Raw genomic sequence first — 27,163 nt, 5'->3', positions numbered from 1 at the left:
ACAGGGGTATGATAGTGTCAGTTCCTGCCGCATCCTGAGGGGGGCGGTGTGGAGCACAGGTCAGTTTAACCCCGCTGAAACACACAGCAGAGGGAGAAGAAGAGTGAAAACGGAGCGGAGGATAAAAAAGAGAGCTGTAGCTGCTGTGAAGGTGAAAACCAGTCTGGAATAAGAACAAACATTGATCCAGCAGCATGCTGAGGGCCTGTCTGAGAGGAGCTAACGCCACAGCTCGGGTAAGAAGCAGCCAAACGTGAACCTGCCACTCCCTCAGTGCGGAGAGTAGCATGTTAGCATGTGCTGTCATTCAGTGACCCACAGTCTGTCTCAAGGTGCCTCCACAGGGTGCTGCAGGAGAACACAGAGTACAAGGTGATACCGTTAACCCTTCACTGCTGGGTGACTCTAAATTAAAGAGGTTAACTCCTCTCTGTGTCAGCTGGACGCAGATCTGAAGCTAATGACAGGGCTAGCTGTTAGCTTCCGCTGACATATGGCTAATGTAGGCTATCTTAGCTAACTCTCAGAGTGAGGTCAGACACTCCTTCACCTGTCTGCAGCCGGACTGAGGAGAGGGAAGCTTTTAATGACAGGTATTATTATTATTATGAAACACATGTTAGGACTGCCTTTAAGGGTTAAATGTTAGCATCATGTTTAAAACTGAGTCACGTTAGCACCTGCTGCTCACCTGTACCTCCATAAAACACACACACTGCAGAGGGTCACTCAGCTGAATATGATCTTATAGTAAAATATGACATTACATTATGTTATATCAGTTATATTATACCTGTGATGACGATATGCAGAGCTTTGATGACACACCTTTGCATAGAATGAGTTTCTACTGTGTTCCAGTCCTTATGGTCAGGTGAGTTTTACCTGTGGGTTCATATCTGACTCATCATGTCCTCAGAGCAGAGCCCGGTCTAATGTTTCTCGAATCAATCATTCATGATCATTCACTCGTTCATTAGATAGATAAATAAACTTCATCATGCATGTTAAACAGAAACACACAACAGGTGTGATCCTGCAGCTCTCTGTGGTCAGGTGAGAAGATCCTGCACCAGTACAAAGAGAAACATTCATTCATTCAGTCATTCATTCATTCATTCATTCATCAGTCTATCACACAGGTACATGTGAGTTCCAGGTAGCGCACTAACACTGAACAACCTGCTGTCAGTCTGTGATGATGATGATCTCTGTTTCTCTCTGCAGACGAACTTCAGAGGAACTCGTCCAAACAACCTGCAGCAGTGCAGACACTACACAGCTGGAGAGTCCAGGTGACACATACACACACACACACACACACACACACACACACACACACACACACACACACACACACAGACACTCACAGATCACACAGCTGCAGACATCAGCACACACTCACGCTTCTCTCTCTCTCACTCTCCCTCCTCAGCGGTGGAGCTGCGAAGGTGGTGGCTGCTGGTCTGGTGACGGTGGGTGGAGGTGTTGGAGGAACGATCCTCTATGCTAAGTGGGATAACAAGTTCAGAGCGGCGGTGGAAAAGAATGTCCCGTACTCAGACCGGCTGCTGGGGCTGGCTTTAGGACCCGCTCCTCATGATAGCCGCACTGCAGTCCAGAAACAGGTCAGGATGGATCCACAGGTGTTTTATCAGTCCAGACTGTAGTGTCTCTAATGTCTTCTCATTTTATTTATGTCTGTACGTCCAGAACAAAAGGTGCATTTTGACCAAGAGTTCCGGGGTCTTTTATCCCCCAGAACTACTTTCCCCTGAACTAAAAGGTTCCTGGTCCCCCATTGTTGTCTGTGTTTCGACCGCGGGCTGAAGTCTCGGGTAGATTGTGTAAATCAGGCCAGTGACGTATGGAGAAAATAAAAGTAAATGCACTACACCACCAGACCAGTAGAGGGCAGTAAACAAAGAGGAATGCCATTCATCACAGATGACACCATAGAAGCAGACGGACAGGCAGGTATCATTATTAGCAGCACAACAGTTAGCCTGTTAGCATGAAGAGACTCAGCTGGCGCTGTTTTAGATGGTGATATATTTCATCACAGATGGAATCACTGAATCAACACGTGAGAGGAGAAAAGCGCGAGTAGCAAAGACGTTTCAACACGGCTTTAAAATCCTTTTGAACTCAAAAAGCCGTGGCAGAGATCGGCCGGTGTTTTGGTTTTAACAGCGACCCTGTTAACTGGAGACTTTCAGCCGGATGCATCCCTCATAAACGTCTTTAGACGATCATTAAATATCTGATGAGGATATTTTGAAATCTTAATAAAAACTAAACTAGTTTGCATTCCCAGGAACTCCCTCTGTGTTTCAACAGCTGTGTAAACTCCACAAACACTGACACGTTCAGCTGAAGGTCTCCAGTTTACAGGGTCACTTTTAAAACCGGAACACCGGGAGAGACGCATTCACGGTGGGCTGAGAGAAGACTACTGTTACAAGCTGCTAAATCAAGAGAATCACAGCTTCTTCTTTTGAAAAGTACACACACATACAAAAAAGATAGAACAAATAAAAACTAATGAAAGAAAGAGAAATCAAGTGAATCACAGATGTGTGTGTGGACAGTAAAGTTCCTTCCATCGAAAAACACCTTAAGAGTCTGTCTTTAACTCTGTGTTCAGTCCACGCCTGCTGGCTGCCTCTGAAGGCTCTGCGTGAGGAGCTGTGAACATGGTTTGAATACTCCCATTACCGACTCTGTTCACAGACTCTTAAAGTAGAAGTGAATCCAACACTGACTCTGACAGACCGGCCGTCTCTCCTCTCTGCCCACACTCAATATAAACTATTCAGCTACAGCCGCAGCCAACCCTCACTCTGAATGGTTGATGTGACATCACATGATATCAGCTGTCACGTGTGTGTCTGATGACAGAATGAGAGGAAACCTGTCTGTTGTCCGGTCTGTGCTGCTGTCTGCACTCTGACAAAGATTGTAAATGAGCTGAAGAGGCATCACTCTGTCACAGAGGAGATGTTCTGTAGTCCCAGTGAGTCCTCTCTTTTTAAGCTGACTCCTGTTTGTTTATATAAACAAACATAACTGTGATGAGGGCGTCCTCTCTCTCACATCGTTGTCTCCAGTCCTTTCCGCCCAGCTGATGCCTCGACCGTTAAGTCACGTGTTCGTGTCCAGTCCGATTCCTCTGTGTAGTTCATGGCTCTGTGTTTCAGTCCTGAGGTAATGACTCAGTGTCTCCATGTCCAGCAGCTGTGCTCGGTTTAGGGATTTATTTTGAGCCATAAGAAGGCTTTTAAATATGCAAGTGTCAGGATGTAGAGGAGGTACTTGTCCTCCGTTTGAATCACATCACAGGTACTCAGGTCCAGGTACTCAGTCCAGGGGGCCCTGAGGATCTTTGAATCCAAAGTGTCCTCAAGAATCAGAACAACGTGACCCTGAAAGTTTGTGTTTCTTTATACTCGGTCAGAAAATGTGAGCGTTTGTCACTGAATTTTAGGGAGTAAAAAGAAGCACCCTCCTCCCTCCAGATCCAGATCCAAGTCCAGATCCAGAGGGTGTCTGTTTTTTTTACACATAAAACGTTGATCACTCTTCAGCTGGTCGACATTCAGCTCCCACACAGTGAATCATCTCTGTTGTCTTTAGTTAACTTGTGTACGAGTTAGAGATGGTGTCTGAAGGTGTGTTTTATCAGCACCTGTGAATGTTCCAGTCTCCCCCTCACCTTCTGCTGAAGCCCAGTTTTAGTCTCTGACTCAGACCTGACTGTGTAGGCAGGACTGATCTGGTGAACTGAGGCCCGCTCCGACTACATTTCTAAGTTGCACGACTGATTTTGAAGTTGGGCTGAACTTCAGACTCGCTGTAGAGAGCTGATCACAGCCCGATGAGCTGCTCTCGGCCGGTCAGATGAATTTCTGGCATGTCGTACATTTTGGTTGGCTTCGCGCTCGTAGAGTTAAAGCACGGCTGATTCCCAAACTTCAGGGCTCTTTCAAACCATCAACAAACAATAACTCTCAAAGGTCATCAAGCTAAAGCATGTCAGAAGAACAATCACCTCAATGCAAACAGCAGCCCAGCAGTCCAGGGTTTCTCTGTACAGCCACCGTCAGGATCAAACTCAGACGTCTGGACAGAGAAAAGTCTCCTCTGTCTTCATGTTTCAGATCAACCTTAGAGTCTGGTTCAGTATATGATCTCAGTCTGTGTCAAACACAGAAGTCTAACTCTGTCTGCTGTCTGTGCTGCTCAGGTGGAGGCGTCCCAGCCTCCGTCCATGATGGAGAAGAAAATGAAGGCGTCCAAATCCAAGACGGAGAAGAAGGAGGCAGAGAGTCCAGCAGAGAGCGGACTGGTTCCTGCTCCGCCCGTACAGAGTCTGGAAGGTCAGTCTGTCGTCACACTAACACAGCCAGTTTGTCACTATGAGTGTGTGTTTGTGTGTGTGTATAAGATGAAGAGGTGTGTGTAATGATGCCTGTGTTGTTCTCCTGCAGACATCAGAGGAGGTAAGCTGTGATCTGTTGTTCTGTAGTCAGTAGAGAGCAGTGATGGTGTAGAGCTCCAACAGGCTGCAGCACACAGCCAGACTCACACTCTTACAGGGACACATGTTTGTGTGTCTTTGTTTCTTTGACGTAAAGTTTGTCTTTAAGTAAAGAAACCCCGAAGAGAAAAACTAAACATGTCGGAGATTTTCAAAGTGAGACACAGAGGCAGCAGGTTGTTTCAGCCTCTCTGCAAACATAAACGTGAGCACACACACACACACACACACACTGCAGATGGAAGGAACAAAACACAAGTCTGTCAAAATCAGAGAGATGTACATGTTCAGGTTATTAAAACACACAGTAAGAGAGAGCAGTCCAACAGCTGTGTGCTACACTGAATCACCTGCTGGTTTACGGCCAAATTCCACCAGATCCGTGTCCAGTCCGTCTCTGATCCGTCACAGCACTGGATCTGATAGGTTTCTATTCTAGTCAATGTGTTAACTTCCACTGGATCTGCTCCGTTGCGTTCCGGCTGAGTCTCTGATCCGGCTGGTCGGAGCCCTCTGGATGAGGAGACATGGATGAGGAGAGGAGGAGGAGAATCCTTGATTCAGTGATTGCTGTGGGAAAACCCCAGTCTCATGACTCCAGCTGTGTGGCAGTCCTGCTCCGTGCTGCGTTCTGAAAACACAACCGGTGGGTGTTGACGGACGAGAGAGCATGGAGCAGGACCGCAGCAGTTCAGAGACAGACCGGACACAGATCTGGTGGAAGTCCCGTGTTACAGGAGCAGGTGCATCCCTCCAAATCTCCACCTGACAGTTAAAACTGTTAAAGAGAGTCAGAGGAAACCTGATCAGAGACTCTCAGCTTTCAGAATGACATTTGGAGGAAGTCTTCCAGCAGAGAGCTGCGGGTTTAGAGCGAGGACTCAGACGTTGTACATGAAGGACTTGTCCTAAATACTGAGCTCCAAACCACTGCTGACAACGGTCCTGATGAAGATCCAAGCTGTTGCTGCACACGCGCCACATAGAGTTGAGGCATGTTGATCCTACATAAATCCTACATTGTCAGGACCTGAAACTGTCCTTAAATAAACAATCCAGGACACAGAGTTCTTCCCATGTCAAGACCTGTTCACAAGGGGGAGCAAGCAAACCTGAAGAACTCTGAGTGTGGCTGTGTGTGACTGAAACAAAGACCCAGCAGAGCCTCCGCTCCTCTGTCTCTATACGGCTTCAGCTTTTCAATCAATCTTTATTTGTATAGCTCCAAATCACAACCAACGTTATCTCAAGACTCTTTTACAAACAGAGCAGGTCTAGATCACTCTATGTCAAATATGAACAGAGACCCAACACCAAGACAGGATAAGACTCAGTCTGACCCCACTTTAATCCACCATGAGCATTGCACCTCGCAGTATTTAGCTAGTTACAGTGGAGAGGACAAACTTCCTTTAACAGGCAGAAACCTCGAGCAGAACCAGACTCATGTTAGACACACATCTGCCTCGACCGAGTTGGGTCTGGAAAGAGGGATAGAGGAGATTAAGAGAGAGAGGGAGCGGTGATAGTGATGAGACGAGTAGTAGTAGCTGTTGCCGCTGGAGTCCAGCACGTCCGTATCAGCTGGAGTCTGGAACGTCCACAGCAGGAGGACGTCTACGGCAGCTCAGAGGAACCTACGAGACAAGGGAGCTCAGGGACTCCAGAAAGGTCTATGGTTAGTAACTTTAATGGGACAGGGAGAGTTAAAGTAAGTGATGAGTGGGTTGGGGGGAAGGGGGTTGAGACAGGATCCCAGTCTGTCAGTCTAAGCCTATGGCAGCATAACTAAGAGCTGGTCCAAGCCTGATCCAGCTCTAACTATAAGCTTTATCAAAAAGGAAAGTTTGAAGCTTCTGATCTGACTCAGACTTTATCAGCATTAAATCTGCAGGCTGACATCTCACCTGCAGCTCTCCATCAGACAGAGGACACTAAACCCTGCCCACAGCTGTCTGTGCAGTGTGTGCAGATTCTGCTGTTAGTTTTGACCCTGTTTGGCCTCCGTAGTTTTCGGCTGTAGTTTGTAGCCCAGAGCACTGTGATCCATGTTCCTGTGTGAACTCTGACCTCCATGTGTTGTTACGTGTTCATCCTCTCACAGTAACAGGTGTGTTTAAACTCAAACACAGCTGAGGTCTCAGTGTTTTCGCTGAGATCATCATCACATACATGTACTCAAACTCTGTGTGTGTGTGTTTGTGTGATCAGAGGCTTCAGCAGAGGCGACTCACATCATCTCAGCGATCAGCGAGGTCCCATCAGTCCCTGCTCCGTGTGACACCGAGGCAACAGCAGTCAAAGGTAACACAGCTGTCCCTGTGAGACCAGTGTTTGGTCATTAAACACGCCTGTAATCATTTCAACTACAAACAGGAAGTACAGTTGAGTTTACCTTTGTGTGTGTCTGTGTGTGTGTGAAGAGGAGTGCACAGAATGCCATCACCATGACGACAGCACAGCATCAGCAGCTGAATCCTCGTCTCCTGCGGCTGAACCTCTGAGAGAACGGCCAGAAGAAGAAGTGACAGCCAGACTGGCTCAGCAGGACCAGGAAGAGCAGGACGTGATCGCAGGTACACCCAGGAGAACACACAAACATACACGCACACACACACACTGACAAGTTTCACATTAATGACAGCAAACAATACAACCTCGACCGACTTCAAAAATCTGAATAAAAACTTTGGAGGAGAGAAAGGAGCTGAGTTTGAGAAGAGTAGCTGAGTGTGCATGCAGACATCTGAGGACCATCCATGAGTCAGGGTCAGAGTTCAGAGGACAGTGGACAGGGATAGGAAATGGGGAAGAGAGAGATAAAGTGGGTGAGACATGTGGCAGAGGGCTGAGGGTAAAAAGGGACCTGAAAGGTTCCTGTGCCCCCATTGTTGTCTCTGTTTTGACCGCGGGCTGAAGTCCCGGGTAGATTGTGCAAATCAGGCCAGTGAGGTATGGAGAAAAATAAAGTAAATGCACTACACCACCAGACCAGTAGAGGGCAGTAAAACAAAGAGGAATGCCATTCATCACAGATGACACCATAGAAGCAGACGGACAGGCAGGTATCATTATGAGCAACACAACAGTTAGCCTGTTAGCATGAAGAGACTCAGCTGGTGCTGTTTTAGATGGTGCTATATTTCATCACAGATGGATTCACTGAATCAACACGTGAGAGGAGATAAGCACGAGTAGCAAAGACGTTTCAACACGGCTTTAAAATCCTTTTGAACTCAAAAAGCCGTGGCAGAGATTGGCCGGTGTTTTGGTTTAAACAACGACCCTGTTAACTGGAGACTTTCAGCCGGATGCATCCCTCATAAACGTCTTTAGACGATCATTAAATATCTGATGAGGATATTTTGAAATCTTAATAAAAACTAAACTAGTTTGCATTCCCAGGAACTCCCTCTGTGTTTCAACAGCTGTGTAAACTCCACAAACACTGACACGTTCAGCTGAAGGTCTCCAGTTTACAGGGTCACTTTTAAAACCATAACACCGGGAGAGACGCATTCACGGTGGGCTGAGAGAAGACTACTGTTACAAGCTGCTAAATCAAGAGAATCACAGCTTCTTCTTTTGAAAAGTACACACACATACAAAAAAGATAGAACAAATAAAAACTAATGAAAGAAAGAGAAATCAAGTGAATCACAGATGTGTGTGATGTTATTGTGGACGGGCGGGCGGAATAAAAACCCTGCGGTTAATCTACCAATCAGACACGTTCATCATTGCAGGCCCCGCCCCCTGAAAGTCCCGGGACCTTTGAAAAGTACTACCCCCCTAGCAGGGGCTTTTTAGGGGGGAGATTATCTACCCCTGAACTAAATTTAGACCCTGGGTCCACCGGTCGAAACGCACGTAGTTCAGGGGTAAAGTTCCTGCTGTCGAAAAATGCCTTTTGAGGACTGTTGCCTCTCTGCATGACGAGCCGACTCTCTGATCTCTGTCTCCTGTATTTCATGTCTCAGTATGATGTCTCTGTGTCCCCTGTACCATGTCTCTGTGTCTGTCTTGTAGCGGTCTCTGTCAGTCTGGAGGATTCCCTTGCAAGCTCAGCCAAAGCGACCCTGCAGGCCATTGGAGCTCAGGAGGCCGCTCTGCAGGCCGTCGCACGACACACCATCAAACTGAAGGAGGCCATGGAGGCAGAGGTAAACAAGCACACACACACACACACACACACACACACACACACACACACACACACACACACACACACACACACACACACACAGCGTCTGTCTGTCCAGGTGTACAGTCAGTCTGTCCAGGTGTACAGTCTGTCCAGGTGTACAGTCAGTCTGTCCAGGTGTACCGTGTAGTGATCAGGTGTTGTTCCTGCAGGTTCCCCCTCAGGAGAAGTCAGCTCAGTGGAAAGATCTGGAAACTTCTCTGGCTGAGAGGAACTCTGCGATGGATGACGCTACATTCTCTCTGACTAAAGCAAAGTGAGACACACACACACACACACACACACACACACACACACACACACACACACACACACACACACACACACACACACACACACACACACACACACACACACACACACACACACACCTACACACACCTACACACACCCTTCAGTTGACCATGTGACTGTTTCTGTCTCAGCAGTATGAATGTTAACCTAAGGCTGCAGGAGTTTAAATCTTTGGTGCTATGAGGTAATATTTTGTTTAGTGAAAGAAACGTCTCTCTGCTGGACGTCTTAAAGTCTGTTTATACTGCTCATATCATCAGGACTGACTCTGCAGCCACTGAGTCTGGATTGTGTTCAGTTCTGGTCTCCAGTGGGTCTGATCCTGGTTTATTTAAAACAGAAGTGATCCTCAGTGACTGTGTGCAGTTATTTGATGAAGCTGCAGCTCTGCTGAGTCACATGAACTGGTGGACTGAAGCAAAGTCCTCTGTAGAGGGTTAGGATTTTATATCTGACATCATACATTCAGCTCCTATAGTCCACCTGCTATTAGGTCTCCATATGTCCTGGTTCCTGTCCTGTCTCTGTGACCCTGTTGGGTCATAGACAGACAGACGGACGGACATGTGAGGACAGTTCAGACTGACTCTGTCTGCCTCCTGCAGCGAGGCGCTGGACGGCCTGAAGTCGAAGATCGATGAGTCGAAGGGGCTGAAGGTGTCGGCGGTCCGTCCTCTGGTGTTGGCAGCCGAGGAGAATCTCCACAACATGGTGGTGGACCTGGACAAAGCTGTTACCAAGGTAACCACAACATCAACATCTTCATCACCATTTATTTTATTTGTTAATTCATGTATTTATATATTGATTTATTCATTATTTATTTATTTTATTATATACATTAATTTGTATATTTATTTATTGATCCATTGTTTATTTATTTTATTTATTTTATTTATTTCATTTATTTTATTTATTTTATTTATTTTATTTATTTTATTTATTTTTTATTTATTTATTTATTTTATTGCCCATACAAAAGAACAAAATAAAACATTACTGCTCAATAACAAAAGCCAAGATATAAGAGGTAACTTCAACAATAAAGCAAACCTCTAACTTCTGACTGACCGTGCAGGAGGAGCCCAAACACCCCAACAGACCTGGAACCAGGCCTGAGTGGCAACAAGGGCCCGGTTCCAATAACGGCTCAGTCTGGATCAGAGTAATGTGATCTATGTGTAAGATCACCCTGATCCAGATACAGGCTTTTAAAGATCGTCTGTAGCTCTAATCATGCACACGCACGCACGCACACATGCGCGCACGCACACACACATACACACACACACACACACACACACGCACACACACACGCACACACTGACACTATATACTGTGTCCACAGGGGGCGCCACAGTCCTCACATACTGATGGCTTCCACAGCTGCTGTATAGATGATATGTAATGTTTGTATTGATGCTGTTCGGTGAAACGCCTCACGAGAACAAAGCCATTTAATTGTCTGACAACACTAATCACTAATGTTTACTTCATCCTCTCTGTCAACAAAATTTTAACTTCCTGTAATCCCTAATCCAGCCCTCTGATGGGATCAGGATAATCCTGATTTCCTGGATCACATGTTTTTCAACCTTGCTGATTGATCCGGATCGATCAATCATTCAATGACAGTAAAGTCCGACTGATCAGAACAGATTGTAAAACAGCCGGGTGATCTTTAATCTGATGTCTCTAATCTGATCAGATTACTGTGGAACAGCTGGGCCCAGAAGACCTCAGGACATTATTCTCTCCCTTCAGACAGACTGATAATACTGTGTGTGTGTGTGTGTGTGTGTGTGTGTGTCTGTGTCTGTGTCTGTGTCTGTGTGTGTCTGTGTCTGTGTGCGCGTGTGTAGATGCACTCTGCAGAGTCGGAGGCTAAGATCGTCTCTCAGTACAGCGAGCTGGTGAATGAAGCTAAACTTCAGTTCCAGAAAGAAGTGAGCAGCCTGACTCCAGAGATCCAGGCCAACTGGAAGACCCTGAGTAAGACAAACACACACACACACACACACACACACACACACACACACACACACACACACACACACACACACACACACACACACACACACACACACACACACACACACACACACACACTAATATATTTGACAGTGTGAATCAGAGGTCGTGATTGTTCAGTGAATCAGTTTGTGGGGTGCAGGTTTAGCTCTGGTGTTAAATCTTCATGCACATGTCCTTGGAGCAGCATTTCAGAGTTCAGCTTCCACTCTATCATCACGGCCAAATTCCACCAGATCTGTGTGCGGTGTGTCTCCGATCGTCACAGCATCCGATCTGATAATAATAATAATAATAATAATTATAATAATAATAATAATAATACATTTTATTTATAAAAGCGCTTTAAAAGATTCTCCAAGCGCTTTACAGGAAAATAAAATTATACCATAGAAAAGCAAAGCAAAGGAAAACAGTGCAAAAAAAAAAGCAAAGAAGAGCAAGGCAGCAAAATAAAACAAAACAAGAAAAAAATCAATCAATTCTAGTTTAAAAGCCTTTGTAAATAGGTGTCCGAGTCCGGATTTGAATTTGGTGAGTGAGGGAGAGAATCTGAGGTGTTGGGAGAGAGAGTTCCAGAGGGTGGGGGCAGCGACAGAGAAGTCCCTGTCCCCCCAGGTTCGGTGCTTGGGTTTGGTGAGAGGGGTGAGGAGGTTGGCGTTGGTGGAGCGGAGGTTGCGGGAGGGATTATATGGCTGCAGAAGGTCGGTGAGGTAGGAGGAGTCTCAAAGTTAAAATCTAAAATGAATGAGAATAATGTTCTTATTTTGTGAGAATTGCAGTCGAACACAGTCAACTCAAAATCCTGCTTCTTGCGTGCGTGTGTGTTTGTGTGTTAGCTGGTAAGCTGTCCCCAGACGACCTGAATGCTTTGATCGCTCATGCTCACCGTCGGATCGACCAGCTGAACAGAGAGCTGGCGGAGCAGAGGGTCAGAGAGCAGATCCACATCGACTCTGCGCTGGAGCAGCAGAAGCTGGAGGATCAGAAAGCTCTGGAGAAAGCTGTCAGCACGTCTCTGCAGCACGTCAAAGAGGAGGCCCGCCTGGAGCAGGAGAGGAAGGTACGGACAGAACCACGACTCTGAACACAGCCTGCTGCTGTTCACCGAGTCACACTGAAACCTGTGTGTGTGTGTGTGTGTGTAGATGTCGGAGCTCAGGGAGGTGATGGAAGCAGAGATGAGGACTCAGCTGAGGCGTCAGGCGGCCGCTCACACAGACCACGTCCGGGACGTCCTCAAAGTCCAGGAGGCGGAGCTTCGAGCCGACTCAGAGCAGGTGAGTCCGCACAGGTGTTAGAGGTCAGAGAACGTTACTGTCTCTTTAAATCAGGAGCATCTTATGTACTGTAAAAGCTTCTGGAGTCTTTAAAAAAGCATGTCTTCATGTGTTCATCTTCGCTCAGATTTGTCTTTGTCTCAATGATTTGTGTTTTTATTTGGGGCCAGTTGTAAATGGGTTCTGTTGTGTTCAGGTGCTGAGCAGTCTCTAACGTGTGCTGTGTTGCGTTCAGGTGCTGAGCAGTCTCTAACGTGTGCTGTGTTGCGTTCAGGTGCTGAGCAGTCTCTAACGTGTGCTGTGTTGCGTTCAGGTGCTGAGCAGTCTCTAACGTGTGCTGTGTTGCGTTCAGGTGCTGAGCAGTCTCTAACGTGTGCTGTGTTGCGTTCAGGTGCTGGGCAGTCTCTAACGTGTGCTGTGTTGCGTTCAGGTGCTGGGCAGTAAGCTGTTGGAGCAGGAGACTCGTTTCCGTCAGCTGAATCAGGAGCAGCTGGATAACTTCACTCTGGACATGAACTCAGCATACGCACGACTGAAGGGCATGGAGGAGGCCATAGACAGTAAGACACACACACACACACATACACACACACACACACACACACACACACACACACACACACACACACACACACACACACACACACACACAAACACAAACATAAACACACAAACACACAGGGTTCACAAAGGTTCCTTCGTCATGTGACCTGCAGGAGGTGTGAGGTTCACTCATGTTGTCAGGTTCACACATGATGGTGTGATGCTCGTCATGTGACCTCTTCCTGTCTTTGATTTCAGGTCATGTGATCGCCGAGGAGGAAGCTCGTAAAGCTCACCAGCTGTGGCTGTCTGTGGAGGCTCTCAGCTACACCCTAAAGACAGCAGACGCCGACTCCCCCTCCGTGCCACTAGAGGGCGCAGCTCAGGCCGTAAAGGACAGCTGCAGCGAAAACGACTTCGCCTTGGCTCTGTCATCGGCGTTCCCTGAGGAATCCCTGCAGCGTGGCGTCTACAGCGAGGCGTCTCTCCGCGCTCGCTTCAACTCCCTCAGAACGCTGGCTCGCCGCGTCGCGCTCATCGACGAGGGACACAACTCCCTGTACCAGTACTTCCTGTCCTACCTGCAGGCCGCGCTGTTGTTCGAGGACAAACAGGCTGCCCCGCCCACCCAGCTGAACAGCGAAGACTTAGACCCGTTCAAGCTGCTGTCGTACGCCAGCTACTGCTTGGAGCACGGGGATCTGGAGCTGGCGGCCAAACTGGTGAACCAGCTGAGGGGAGAGGCACGGCGGGTGGTGGAGGACTGGCTGACGGAGGCCAGGCTTACTCTGGAGACCCGACAGGTCATCAGTCTGCTGTCTGCCTACGCCAACGCCGTGGGCTTAGGAACCACGCAGGCTCCTTGAGGCAGCACCACGTTTAACCTTTAAAGGAAGAACCCACTGAGCATCTGTGTGGTGTCGGACTGAGGCCCCTGCAGGAGAGAGAGGGTCTGACACCCGGAGCAGGTTTCAGTGTGTTGTTCCTTTAATGAAGCCACCGATGGATTAATGATGCAACAGAAGTCTCTTGTTTTAAAGCACTAAGTCACTGCGGACGAGTTTGTACCTTATAATGAAGAAGCTCTCAGTGTAGTCCCTTAATTCAGGCCGCAGCTTCGGTTCAGGTATTTATTTGTGTTCATGAATCTAACAAGCACTCGTCCGGCTGCATTTTATTTTTGTCAATACTGCACATGTTCCAATAAACCATGAAAGAGAAACTGTGTGCTGACTGTTCTTCCTCTGAGATCACTCACTGCCTCACACTCTGACACACAGAGAGGTAAACGCTGCAGGGCGCTCTGCTCCTGGTGGATGAAGTTAGACGGACGACTCTTACCTTGATGTCAGGGACAAAGAGCATGCTCCGGACCAGATAATGGAGGTAACATTTTCATGAATTAGATAAGAGACTGATTGGTTGAAGTGAAATTATTTTACAGATAAACACATAGACTGTATAAATAATGGACTTAGTATCCGTGATGTCACCCATCTGTTCCTGAGGCGGCGGCAGCCATATTGGAAATGTTGCACTCAACCAAACTTCTGTCGAGTGTTTGTGACTTAAAAAGGCTGGCCTTTAGCCTCCTATCCAACAGCTACAGTGTTCCCGCCTGTCAGTCAAGTCAGCTGTGCCTCTTATAATGGAGAACTCATAATCTAAATATACATCTTCAAAATTTCCACGTTATAAAAAATGTAACCCCGTACAGTGTGTGCTGATAGAGAAATGATCCATCCAGACTACACCTGCTTTTGAACCAGGCTGTAAACATGTTTATTTCTGCTGTAAAGATCGTCTCTTTGAATGGGTGTGTATGTGGTTTCCTGTGTGTCTGCAGCCAGCCTCAAGTGAACACTTCAGAAACTGCAGTTTTTAGCACTTCTGCTTTGGCTTCATGTTTGTAGACTGGAGGTTGCCGCTTGGATAAACCTCAGTGTGTCTGCAGAGGGCCGTGGATCTGACTTTCTTAAAGCTGGGGTTGGTAGTCAGATGTAGATCCACTTTTTGTTATACTGGTTAAAATGATCTTTCTGTCCTGATGGTAATCAATACATAATGTGTTCTTAAAAAAAACCTCTATCTACAGCCGGAGTAAACCTGGGAAAACACCAACCAATCCCTGCCATCAGGAGCCAAATGATGAAACCAATCAAATCCCGTCCTGTTTCAGGAACAGATGGGTGACATAGTCTGTCAGAACTGTGACGCTGCTTTTTATAGAGCGGTCCCTGAGGCGGTCTGCAGCCCAGTGCGAAGCAGTCATGATGAGGGTCAGCCCCTCTGAGTCTGAGGCCGTGGTTCTGAGCTGGAGCACAGTGGATTACTCCCCCCAGGAGGGGGGTGGGTGAGTCTATGCCTCAGGTGAAGGAGTTCAAGTGTCTCAGGGTCTGGTTCACAGTGAGGGTAAAGGGGATTATGAGATATACTTAGTGGTGGACAAAGTCCCCGTCTTCATGACTTCAGTCAGAGTATAGATCCTCCTGGTCAAACATTCCTCCAATACAAGTGAAAGTTGTTCAGTCAGATTCTGACTTGAGTTAAAGTCCTGGAGTACTTGATTTTAAAAATACTGAAGTATTCAAAGTACTTTTTAAAATATCTCTAAACATATTTTCACAAAGCATGAGGTCAGTCAAGAATGCATGGGTGAACATTCTGCTCCGTTCTGTTTATCTAGAAAACATGATTTCATATGTAAAAAGTCTACCATGAAATCTAAACTAAGTTACTACAAGCACAGACAAGTTTACAATGTTCCTCTGGAATCAAAGCAGTGTGTTAGCTCCAGACCTCCACATGCTCTCTCAGGTTAGATGCTGATGTTTTGGAGGCTGTGATGAAGTTTGTGTGGTAAACAGATCAGAGATTTACAACAATACAAACAATCATTCTTTATTTCAAAAGCTCAAACGTGGGTTTAAAATATGGCCGTGGTGCTCAGGTAGAGAATCATCATCCTTCTCAGTCATAGCCATCATCACCACGACTAAATGAACGCACTGATCTGAAGAACGTTTGATCTACGCTCAACAGAGGTACGGCTACACCACTGAGACAAACCAAACACAAGGACACCAACAGTTTACGGTCTTATGGGATCTGATTTCAGAAAAGAAGACTCATCAGCTGACTTCAAAGATAAAGTAGAGAGTAACTAGAGCACTGATAGAAATGTAGATACATTTACTTCAGTACATTTACTTTGTTACTGTCCACCATTGCCCAGGATAAGCAGGATGGATGTCAGTGTGAACCCACACATGCACCTAAAGTACGAGGTGTAGGTAGAGGAGGATTTGATTGGAGACAGTGTAGGGCTTCATGAAGAGTTTCACTGTGACCTGACTCACAGAGGAGATTTAATATCTGGTGATGCATGGAGGAAAATCACACGTCATCTATGTTTGTTCTACATGTGACAGAGTGAGACTTCAGAGAATAGAACATCTTTATTCAGTACACCATAAATACAACTTCTATTGGAACATCTGAACAACACAGATAATCACAGGTGAGAAGTGAGCTGGAGCCTGTTTCAGTGGAGCACCTGCAGCTTTAATCTCTGCGTGCAAGTACAAAAACTCAAAGTGCAAATCCTGTATGAAAGAGGAGGAGTCAGCGTGTGTGTGTGCTGTCGCTCTCCCTGAATCTTAAGACTGTTGGACGTGTTAACTCTGTCTGCCCTCCGGAGGCGTCGCTCACACACCAGGTCCTGCAGCGCTGCTGAGCATAAACTTCTCACAGCCTCTATCCCGGTCTGCTGGTTTCACTGCAGGAGGTGTCCTGATAGAGTCTGATGAACACTGGCCTTGAATCAGTCCTGGAATGTCCTGGAGAGTTCTGATCTGGAAACTTTATATCCTTGGGAGGAAGTGCGTCATGGTCATGGTGGGGCTGACCCGGTTTCCTCTCTTGGTTTTCCCAGTCTTACCGAGTCCGATGAACATGCCTGGGTATGCAGCCGACTCATAGGCGTTGTAGTTGTTGGCGAGGAGCTGCTCCTTGAACTTGCATTCATCGTTGTAGTGACCCTGAGGAGGAGGAGGAGGAGGAGGAGGAGGAGGAGGAGGAGGAGGAGGAGGAGGAGGAGGAGGAGGAGGAGGAGGAGACAGTGTTTATCTGTGGTGTCTTCAGCCTCTTTCACACATAAACTCTGAATACTTTCTGGACTTGTCCTGAAAACTTCCTAACACTGTAGTGGACCTGGACAATGCTGGTCCTTTAGAAACCGTATCCTGTCAAAGCAGCCTGACCGGTCAGTGACGTGGTATCTGTCTGTAAACTCTGCCTCAGGTCAGGGTCTGTCCTCATTCAGTGTCTTTTGATGATCTCAGGAAATATCAACGTCACAGAGGTCTGGGCTCCAAGCTAAAGGTCAACCTGAAGCCCCTCCCCCACCCTGACTGAACCCCCCGCCTCCACCTACATGGAGGTTTGCTGTTCTCGGAGTGAGAGGATGACGAAGCCTGGGATGACTAACTGCTGTTTAGTTTAAGGTTCAGTTCATCTCTGTCAGCGTTCACAATAACGTCAGCTCCAGCTGATCGCTCCAGCTGATCGCCCTGGACAAGCAGTGATAAGTCCAGATGAAGCAGGACTGTAATCTGGGCCTGAGGTTAAGGCCCTGACGTGTCTTCAGACAGGCAGGATAACAGGCTTAGACCAGCTCTAGGTTAATTTTAACTCATCAGGGCGTTTTAAAGGTTAACAGTAAAACTAGTTTGCTTTATATTGCTGTTGATCTGTCATTTGTGCAAGTTGAAACAACAGAATGAAGGTCGCTCATCATACCTAAAGTCTCTAAAAGTAGTATGGGAGGTAGAACCTTCAGTTATCAGGCCCCTCTCCTTTGGAATCATCTACCAGTCAGGGTCCAGGAGGCAGACACCCTCTCTACTTTTAAGAGTAGGCTTCAAACTTTCCTTTTTGATAAAGCTTATAGTTAGAGCTGGATCAGGCTTGGACCAGCTCTTAGTTATGTACTTTGTGTATTTGTGTGTCTAATTGCCTGCTGCAGATCAAATGTTTGTCAGGATAGTTATGAAGTTGAAATTGAAGTTGTTCTTACCGAACCATAGAGTTTTCCTTTGTCGCTCATTGCGACAAAGAGTCCGCTCTTCACCCCGAACAGCGTCACCACTCCTCTCTCCACCGGAGAAATCTCCAGCAGGCCTGAGGTCAGAAACATGAGGCAACGTCTGAGTCACGTGAAGCTGAACAAGAAAGACTGTCCATCAATCAAATCTATAACAATCACATGTTCTCTTTCAAAGTTTTAACTCACACCCAAACAGTTCACACTGAGTCCACACTGATTTTAAACACCAGTAAGAAGTCGATGCAGCCTCTCTGACTGCACTGTCACTCTGCTGTATGAAACACAGTCTGGTAGACTTCAGTCACAGCTGCTAGGATCATGTTGTTTTGGGTCCAGTAACCATACTTAACAGGCTGAGTTTGGTGACACCTAGCACACAGATTGCAGCTCTCACCTGTCACTCAAAGAGGCCACGCCCTTAATCCCTTTTCCTTTTCATCCTTACTCTAATGTAAACAGGGGAGTTGTATATAAATTGCAGTCTCTGGATGATGCAGTCTCTTTGGGATGCAACCTCTGAAAGATGCATCCCCTGAAGGATTCAGCCCCTGAAGGCTGCATCCTCTGAAGAATGCAGCCTATGAATGATCCAACCTCTTAAGAATGCAGCTTTTGAAGGATCCAACCTCTGAAGAATGCAACCTTTGTAGGATGCAGCCTCTTAAGTATACTGCCTCCAAAGGATGCTTCCTATGAAGGATTGAACCTCTGGAGGAAACAGCCCCTGAAGGCTGCATCTTCTGAAGGTTCCAATCTCTAGAGGATCTAACCTCTAGAGGATGCATCCCCTGAAGGGTGCATTCTATGAAAGTTCCAACCACAGAGGATCCAACCTCTAGAGCCTTTGTAGGATGCAGCCTTTGAAGGATACAGCCTCCGAAAAATGCTTCCTATGAAGCATCCATCCTCTGAAGCATGCAGCCCCTGAAGGATGCAGCCTCTGAAGGATACAGCCTCTGAAGCATCCATCCTCTGAAGCATGCAGCCTCTGAAGGATACAGCCTGCGAAGGATGCTTCCTATGAAGCATCCATCCTCTGAAGCATGCAGCCCCTGAAGGATGCAGCCTCTGAAGGATACAGCCTCTGAAGCATCCATCCTCTGAAGCATGCAGCCCCTGAAGGATACAGCCCCTGAAGGCTGCATCTTCTGAGGGGTCCATTCTCTAGAGGATCCAACCTCTAGAGGATGCATCCCCTGAAGGGTGCATTCTATGAAGGTTCCAACTACAGAGGATCCAGCCTCTAGAGCCTTTGTACGATGCAGCCTCTGAAGGATACAGCCTCCGAGGAATGCATCCTATGAAGCATCCATCCTCTGAAGGATACAGCCCCTGAAGGTTACAGCCTCTGAAGGATCCAACCTCTAGAGGATGCATCCCCTGAAGGGTGCATTCTATGAAGGTTCCAACTACAGAGAATCCAGCCTCTAGAGCCTTTGTAGGATGCAGCCTCTGAAGGATACAGCCTCCGAAGAATGCATCCTATGAAGCATCCATCCTCTGAAGCAAGCAGCCCCTGAAGGATGCAGCCTATGAAGGATACAGCCTCTGAAGGATACAGCCCTTGAAGGATACAGCCTCTGAAGGATACAGCCCCTGAAGGATTCAGCTTCTGGTGGATGCAGCCTCTGAAGGATACAGCCTCTGAAGTATGCAGCTTCTGAAGGATGCAGCCTCTGAAGGATACAGCCTCTGAAGGATACAGCCTCTGAAGGATACAGCCCCTGAAGGATGCAGCTTCTGAAGTATGCAGCCTCTGAAGGATGCAGCCTCTGAAGGATACAGCCTCTGAAGGATGCAGCTTCTGAAGGATGCAGCCTCTATTTACTGGAGTAATTATTTATCCTGATTGCAGTGACATACATCACGTTTCAGAGGCATTGAGTCATCCTGTTAGTTTGAACATATGAAACACTTTCACATGCAGACTGTCTGTCACTGAACAGTCTCACTAACATCCACAGTGGCTGACCCTTGAACACAAATCATCATAGAGCATGTGAGCACTTTCTGCTTGGCTCCATGAGCACTCAGCCGTCACCGTCAGGACAGCGTCACTGAGGAGTTTAAAAGTGTATCTGACTACAGCACCCATGCACACCGACCAGACATCCTCATGTCAACAGAGAGGGAAACACTGAGCAGGTGTTTTATGTTGATATGTGTCTCTTTCTGTCTGAGTCAGCACATTATGAATCTACATGAACTGATGAGTGACCATTACACACACTTTGTTCTAACTGTTGAATCAGTCTTCCATCCCTATCTTGGTTTTAAATGGTTTCTCTTTGTACCTATATTAACTCATGATAATAACTTTAACCCAACATGAACAGCTAGGTGTCAGCAGGCTGAGTCCACAGCTCAGTGACAGGAAACATGAAACACTTACTGTATCTGTTCTCTGTGTGCACGCCTGTGATCTTCCCGCTGGGTAAGACCTGGATGTGGAAGCCGATGCCCACGTTACAGTACAGCCTCCTCAGTCTCTTTATGCCCAGCAGGTACTCTCCGTCTCTGCCCGTTGTGTCCCTCTTGTCCCAAGAGCTGCCGCTGGTCCAAACCAGGGAGCCCACACTGTGGACGGTTTGTCTCCTGCTGCTGCTGATGACCGGGACAGGAGCGAAGGAGCTGCACAGGAGGATCCCATGCAGGAGCAGAGGGAGCCTGAAGGGTGACATCCTGTGCTGTAGTTTAGAGTCCGGGTGAAGTTGACTCAGTGTGAGGAGAAATGATCATAAACTCTGTCCCGCTGCAGAAACACCATGAAGAAGACGTCTGACTGTCTGAGCTCTTTGAATCCCAGAGAGGAGTCTCAGAGTTCATCTTCACACAGCTCTAAAACATGAAGCCATCAGGGTCCCTGGATGCTGTTTCCTCCTCGGGTACCTCCAGCAGACACACACACACTTATATGTGGCCCATACAGCATCACTGACCCCCTGCTGCCATGTTTGTCTGTGAGTCACAGATGCACACAAAGTGAGCAACATGAAACACAGAGTGACAGAAAACAAAGAGCAACACGCAAGTACACACACAAACACACGGTGGTCATCAGCTCATACAGAGACCATGCAAACAGGCCCGGGTCAGCTCATCAAGACCAGCTCGGGGGCCAGCCTACAGGGTTTAACAGGAGCTGAGGAGACACTGAGTATTGCCATCTACTCGTTGTCAATGTGAGAAATATTAAATATGAACATTCATCTGCACTTTAAACTAAAACATCTCATGTCTGTAACTCCAAACAAAGAGACGTACAGTATATGGACTGTCTCACGCTACGACTGATGATGCTGCTCTGCATCAAAGCAACCATCTGAGGTGGTGTAGGCCTCTCATCAGGATGTCTCTGGAGCAGTCAGAGGTTCAGAGGGGCAGACCCAGAGCTTGCTGGAGGGACTATGTATCCCACCTGTCCTGGGGATACCTCAGGATGCTGTGGAGAGACCAGGCCCAAGGTAAGAGGAAGAGAAAGGATGGATGACTGACCCACAGTGGACATCATGTATCTGATGCTACTTTCCATTTTAATGCTGATTATATATCAGGTTATCTACTGGTCTGCAGAAACTCTTGTACAGGCAGTTGAATATTTGCACATGTTTGCAATTGTTCAAAATAGACTGCTTGAACTGAAGCTTGTTCTGAATGCAGATAAGACGAAGCTAATGGTGATTACAAGCTCTAAGGCTGGGCCACCAAATGCACCAGTGGTGGTCAGGGATAGGAGATATAGGTTGTTGCCTCTTATAAATACCTGAGTGTTTGAAAAAAACATGTGCTGTACTGTACCTGATGGAACAGCTGAGGCTAAACTAACCGTGTTTCTCTTTTAATGTGAAAAAGAATCTTGTTGCTGCAAATTTTTCACCTGTTCTGGATTATGGTGCTCTCTTGTACAGTACGTACATGCTCCCCACAAGCTCCCCACATGTGTCCTTGAGGTTCATATTGACTATAAAGCTATAAAGAGTTGAACTCCCAGGTTGGATGGCGACCCGTAAGCTGATACATTCATATATTTTCATTTATAAGGCAATTCCAAACTATCCCTTCCTCTGGATCTTTGCTGCTGTGGACGTGCCAGACTCCACCTGCTACAACTACTACTATCTGTCTCTCCACTATCATCTCTCTCTCTCTTCATCTCCCTCTATCCCTCTCTCCAACACGGTCTCAGCAGATGTGTGTCTAACATGAGTCTGGTCCTGCTGGAGGTTTCTGCCTGTTAAAGGAAGTTTGTCCTTGCCACTGTAACTTGCTAAATGCTGCAACGTGCTCTGCTCATGGTGGATTATGATGAGATCAGACTGAGTCCTGTCTGTAAGATGGGACTGGATCTTATCCTGTCTTGATGTTGGGTCTTTGTTAACAATAGAACATAGAGTCTGGTCTAGACCTGCTCTGTTTGGAAAGAGTCTGAGGAGAGCATTAGTTGGGATTTGGAGCTTTAAAAATAAAGATTGATGGATTGATTTATTGATATCTGTGTTTTTATCACACAGCAAAGTGCAGGGCAGTATTTATTGCACTCTCTGGACTTTTTTATGCTTTCCCTCCCAAAAGCTCGAACAGAAACTTGGAACAGGGCTTTGGGGTCTTCTGCAACCTCAGCCTGGATTTATTACAGAATAACTTCAAACTCAAGGAGCTGGTGTCATTAAATATTTGAAATCTAAAATGAAAGACCTTGAAGACAATTCATTAGGATGTGTTAAGCGTACCTGGTTACAGAACTGCCTCCTAGATACTCTTCAGTGACAAACATTGTGCTTGTGAATGATTCTCTGCGTCTCTGTGTGTCTGTAACTTTGGGTTTTTGGCTGCTGACCGTCTCGTCCAGGTCTCCCTGGAAAAGGAGACCTTTGATCTCAATGGGACCAACCTGGTTGAACTAATAAGTCCCTGTCTTCAAATCAACAGGATGTTTTAATGGACGAAAAGCTGGCCTTGTTTACTGTCATACAGCCTGAGGCAAAAGACACAGGCCAGGGTGGTCTCAGGGGTGCCTGGCAGTGGACTCCCTGGGGGCCTGTCAGAGGTATGTCAGATTGTCAGAGTCTCAGTGCAGGACAGTGAACAGTTCTTGGGCCACCAATCAGCAGAGTGAGAGTAGTGAGAGTAGTGTTTGTGAAGCTGGACTGCAGAGTCTCTAGGGTACCAGGCAGTCTTCAACTTCAGGGTCCCCTGGGAATTAGGAAGCTGTGTCTGTGAGTAGTGGGGGTCTCTGGGGCTGAGTAGAGAGGCAGTTTTTGGGTTACTGGAGCGGACTCTTTGAGGCCGTGTTCAGTGCAGTGATGGGTTGTGGGGCAGAGAAGCCTTTGTGGACTCTGGGCTGCAGAGTCCTCTTTGTGAAGTACTCTGTGTCTCTGAGCTTCAGTTTAAATAGCTCTAATACTGAATGGCTGTAGAGTCCATGTACTACCATGTGACGGGTCCCTGCAGTGGTGGTGAGACCCTGTGGCCTCATGCTGGACGTGTTTACAGTCAGTGAGGTGCAGCGTTGCTCAGGACAGACAGAGAAAATCTATAATTACACTCCAGAGAAAAACAAACCGCATCACATCAGGGACTCCAGCTTCTCCTCTCTGCCCGTCACTGTCCCACCTCCTCCCTCATGGCTGGGGGGACACCCGCTCTGATGTCAGAGTCGATGTCTATGAATGGTCACCCACGTCACAGCTACAGTGGGGTTTCCTCCCGGAGGCGGGACCAGTCCTTCACATGTGTACACACACCATCTATCATTGCTCTCTCTCGAGCTGCGCCCTGCCACGAGCCCCATGAGCTGAGCTCTGACGCACCACATGTCACATGATATCAGGCGCGCTCTGCTGCTGTTCCCTGTTCTCTCAGCAGATAGAACAACATGTGTTGGTATGAATCACACTGTTGTTTGTCTTCATGCTGGACTTGTTTGTGTGCTGCCCAGCAGCAGAGCATGCAGAGAGAGGTGAGAGCCTTCGTCTGAAGAGGAACCACAGATAGTCACCTTCTGTGCAACATTGACACAAAGATCCTTTCTCGAACATCATCATGTTTTAGATAAAGTCTTTGAGGGGACTCTTGCAGACCTCACCTCTCCTGACTCTGCTGTACTGTGTGAGCTGTACTGTAAGCCCACTCTCTCCATCTACACTCATGCTCCAGTGTGTTTAGGACTCCTGTCGGTCATGGACCCTGATAATCTTCCTAGCTTATCTCCCTCTCACAGCACCCTTGCGTCTTAGATTTACAGCAGCCCAGATCTGGAGACCCAGGTGTGCAGGAGGCCCAGAGGTGACACTCATGTTACAGATGTCAGCATTCCCTGAAGGTACACCGGGGCCAGAGCTGTCGAGATGCTCCATGTGAGCAGCTGTGGGACTGAGGAGAGACCGTACAGGAGAAACCATGACGACCTGGGCTTAAACCCATGCACCCTGCATCATCCCAGGTCTCAGGTGACATTTAAAGGTGCATTTCCACCAAGCAGTCTGGTTTGGTTCACTACAGTTTGTTACAGTTTGGTATGGTCCACCCTGATCTTGATTGCTTTTCCATAGACAGTACCCTCTCTTGGTAGGCGGGCGTGTAAACCGGATGGTGATAGCCGCATCAGCTACGTATTAGGGTGACATAATAACAGCACGACACAGTGTAGCCTCCTATAATAATATAATGAGTTCAATGAGTAAGAAGGGGACACCGTAGTTACTGAAGGTCTGCCCCTCTGAGGTCGTCCATGGGACAGGGCTACCCGCTGACGTTACTCTCAATAAAAAAACAGCCTTGAAAGGACTCTCTCAGCTCCTCAGGATTTCTAAACATGTTTGTGTCTGTCTGTTGTTACAGAAGAGGATTCTTTCAACCAATGAACAGATTGCAGTTTGTCTAGCTCCACCCTTTAGGGCTGAATCAGTACACTTGATTCCTCAACAGGACGGCGCCATGAATACTAGGACGGTGTGATTATTTTGGTACCTTTTAGAAGTGGAAACACAAACCGTACAGAGCCGAACTGGATCAGACCGCTTGGTAGAAATGAAGATACTTTGTCTGCACGTCTCTGAGATGAATCAGATCCAGTACTGAAGCACAGGCCAGAACTTGTGTGAGATACAGGGAAGAAAGAAAATAATATAAATGATCAAAAATGTAAGTTAATATATATACAATATAAATAATGTAAAAAATAATAATAGTCATTAAAATTAAAATAGATAATAAGAAATTAAACAATGCATGTGAAAAAAAAGACATTATTTTAAACATAATAACATATTAATACATAATGTTAATAAAAGCAATAATACTACTATAGTAAATAATTATACTAAATAATTTATTATATAATGATTTATTAAATACAAATATTAAAATAAAATAACACAACGATTAACAAATAAATAATGATATTAACATAAACAATGACAAAAATAACGATCATAGAAAATAATAAATAATAAAAAATGATAATAAATAAATAATAATAATAAATACATCAGAGTTTAGTAAATAATGCTGATAAAATAAAAAATGATTATAAAATAGATATAACAATTTAATAAAATAATGCTCATAAGACAAATAATACCATTAAAATAAATATTAAGTATACAATGATTATGAGATAACATAAATAATAATTATCAAATAAATAAGGATAACAAAATAGAGAATTAAATTACAATAAATAAAGATGATTCATACATTTAATAATAAATAAATATTATAATGAAATGAATAAATCTTACAAAATTAATAATGATAATAGAATAAAAAATGATAATTGAATACATTCTGATAATTTATTATGATAATATCAGTAAGAATGGTTTTAACTTGATGTCTGTCAGAGAGCAGAAACAGAAAACACTGTTGAGTTATTTGGGATTAGGGTTGTATAACGGTATAACTTCAATACAATGCACATTAAACTCAGCATTTACAGAGAAGCTTCAGTTTGTTACTGCCACCAGCAGATGGCAGTATAATAATTATGTCAGTATCACTGACTCCTGTTACAGAGGACTTCACAGAAATCACAACCCAGAAAGTTACACAGCTGATATTTTGACTTTGTCATCTCAAACACTGCAGGTGATCCAAACACGTCTGATACTCAGACAAATAACAGAAGCTGCTCCTCAGGCCACACTCTCTGCTGTTTAGAAACCTCTACAGGAAGTGTTCAGGACAGTGAGGCTGTGTTTATACATTTATGTGTTCCATTTTCAGATTGTAATTCACAGACTTCACTGCACAGTTTTAATCTGGGTTTTGAGCAGAATGAACAGTGCTGCACTTACTCTGTGTGACCACCAGAGGGCAGAACTCACTCAGATGTGGGTCCGTCTCCTCACATCAGTATTCTCATAACCAGGACTGATATTAAAATAAGAAGATATCACACCTGTAACATGTGAACGTCTGTATGATATGTTCGGAGAGCTGCTGTCAGGGTGGGTTCAGCTTTTTATATTTCTATACTGGAACACTCTCATTTTACACTTTCTCTGTATGTAAATGTAAATCTTCTAAATGTGCATTTATATTTTATAGTCTTATGTTCCCCTTCCTCTAACTTCACAGCTAACATAAAATATCTGACTTCAGCACCTGTCTGTTTGTGCTCCAGTAAATAAAGCTGAATTTAACCGTCTGTTTTCTAAATGTTCACAAAAAAAAATCAATACAACTTTCTTATGAAATAAAACACAAATTTACTGCAACCAGGGGTGGACTGGAACAGTCTGAGGAATGATATATAATAAAACAGCACCTGCATATATACGGTCTCCTGAAGCAGCTCTTCAGGACTGTACTGTGTTTTCTCCACTGCAAGGACCGGCAGAGAACTTTTTATGGTATCCCACATGATAGGACAGTCAGGAGGGATTTTTTAATTATATGGTCCCCACTGAAAGGACCTTTGTTGCATTTTCTCCACTAAAGGTGAACCTAAAGGGAACTGTATGATGCGTTCTCCTCTGGAAGGGTATCCTGGAGAGCGGTATGCCTCATTTTTCACAGCTTGTAGGGCATCTTAAGAACTTTTTGCACTCCAGTCTGAAGGAACATAATTACATGTTCTCTACTAGAAGATTGCCCTACAAGGAGCTTTATCAAGTTTTCTCCACTGAGGGAAGATCCTGGAGGACACCTTGTGGCATGAA

The 27,163-nt window shown here is 46.0% G+C and overlaps 2 protein-coding genes across 2 annotated transcripts; one reads left to right on the top strand and one right to left on the bottom strand.

Moving 5' to 3' along the window:
• Nucleotides 1-76: 76 nt before the first annotated feature.
• On the top strand, nt 77-14,114 carry immt (inner membrane protein, mitochondrial (mitofilin)). Its single transcript, XM_034689991.1, has 14 exons — nt 77-236; nt 1,228-1,295; nt 1,436-1,628; nt 4,247-4,379; nt 6,752-6,844; nt 6,964-7,116; nt 8,570-8,703; nt 8,897-9,000; nt 9,644-9,779; nt 10,901-11,030; nt 11,909-12,132; nt 12,218-12,349; nt 12,780-12,909; nt 13,151-14,114. The coding sequence occupies exons 1-14, from the start codon at nt 195-197 to the stop codon at nt 13,756-13,758; spliced, it is 2,280 nt and encodes a 759-aa protein (XP_034545882.1). The 5' UTR covers nt 77-194; the 3' UTR covers nt 13,759-14,114.
• Nucleotides 14,115-16,335: 2,221 nt separating this feature from the next.
• LOC117817703 (fibroblast growth factor 4A-like) lies at nt 16,336-20,952 on the bottom strand. The gene is made up of 3 exons (XM_034690457.1): nt 20,392-20,952; nt 17,970-18,073; nt 16,336-16,932 (listed from the first exon to the last, which is right to left on the bottom strand). Exons 1-3 carry the CDS (start codon nt 20,678-20,680, stop codon nt 16,756-16,758), a joined length of 570 nt encoding a protein of 189 aa, XP_034546348.1. The 5' UTR covers nt 20,681-20,952; the 3' UTR covers nt 16,336-16,755.
• Between the last annotated feature and the right edge of the window lie 6,211 nt (nt 20,953-27,163).

Source organism: Notolabrus celidotus, chromosome 8, assembly GCF_009762535.1.
Source record: "Notolabrus celidotus isolate fNotCel1 chromosome 8, fNotCel1.pri, whole genome shotgun sequence".
Taxonomy (NCBI): Eukaryota; Metazoa; Chordata; class Actinopteri; order Labriformes; family Labridae; genus Notolabrus; species Notolabrus celidotus.
This window is presented reverse-complemented; position numbering and strand designations above follow the sequence as displayed.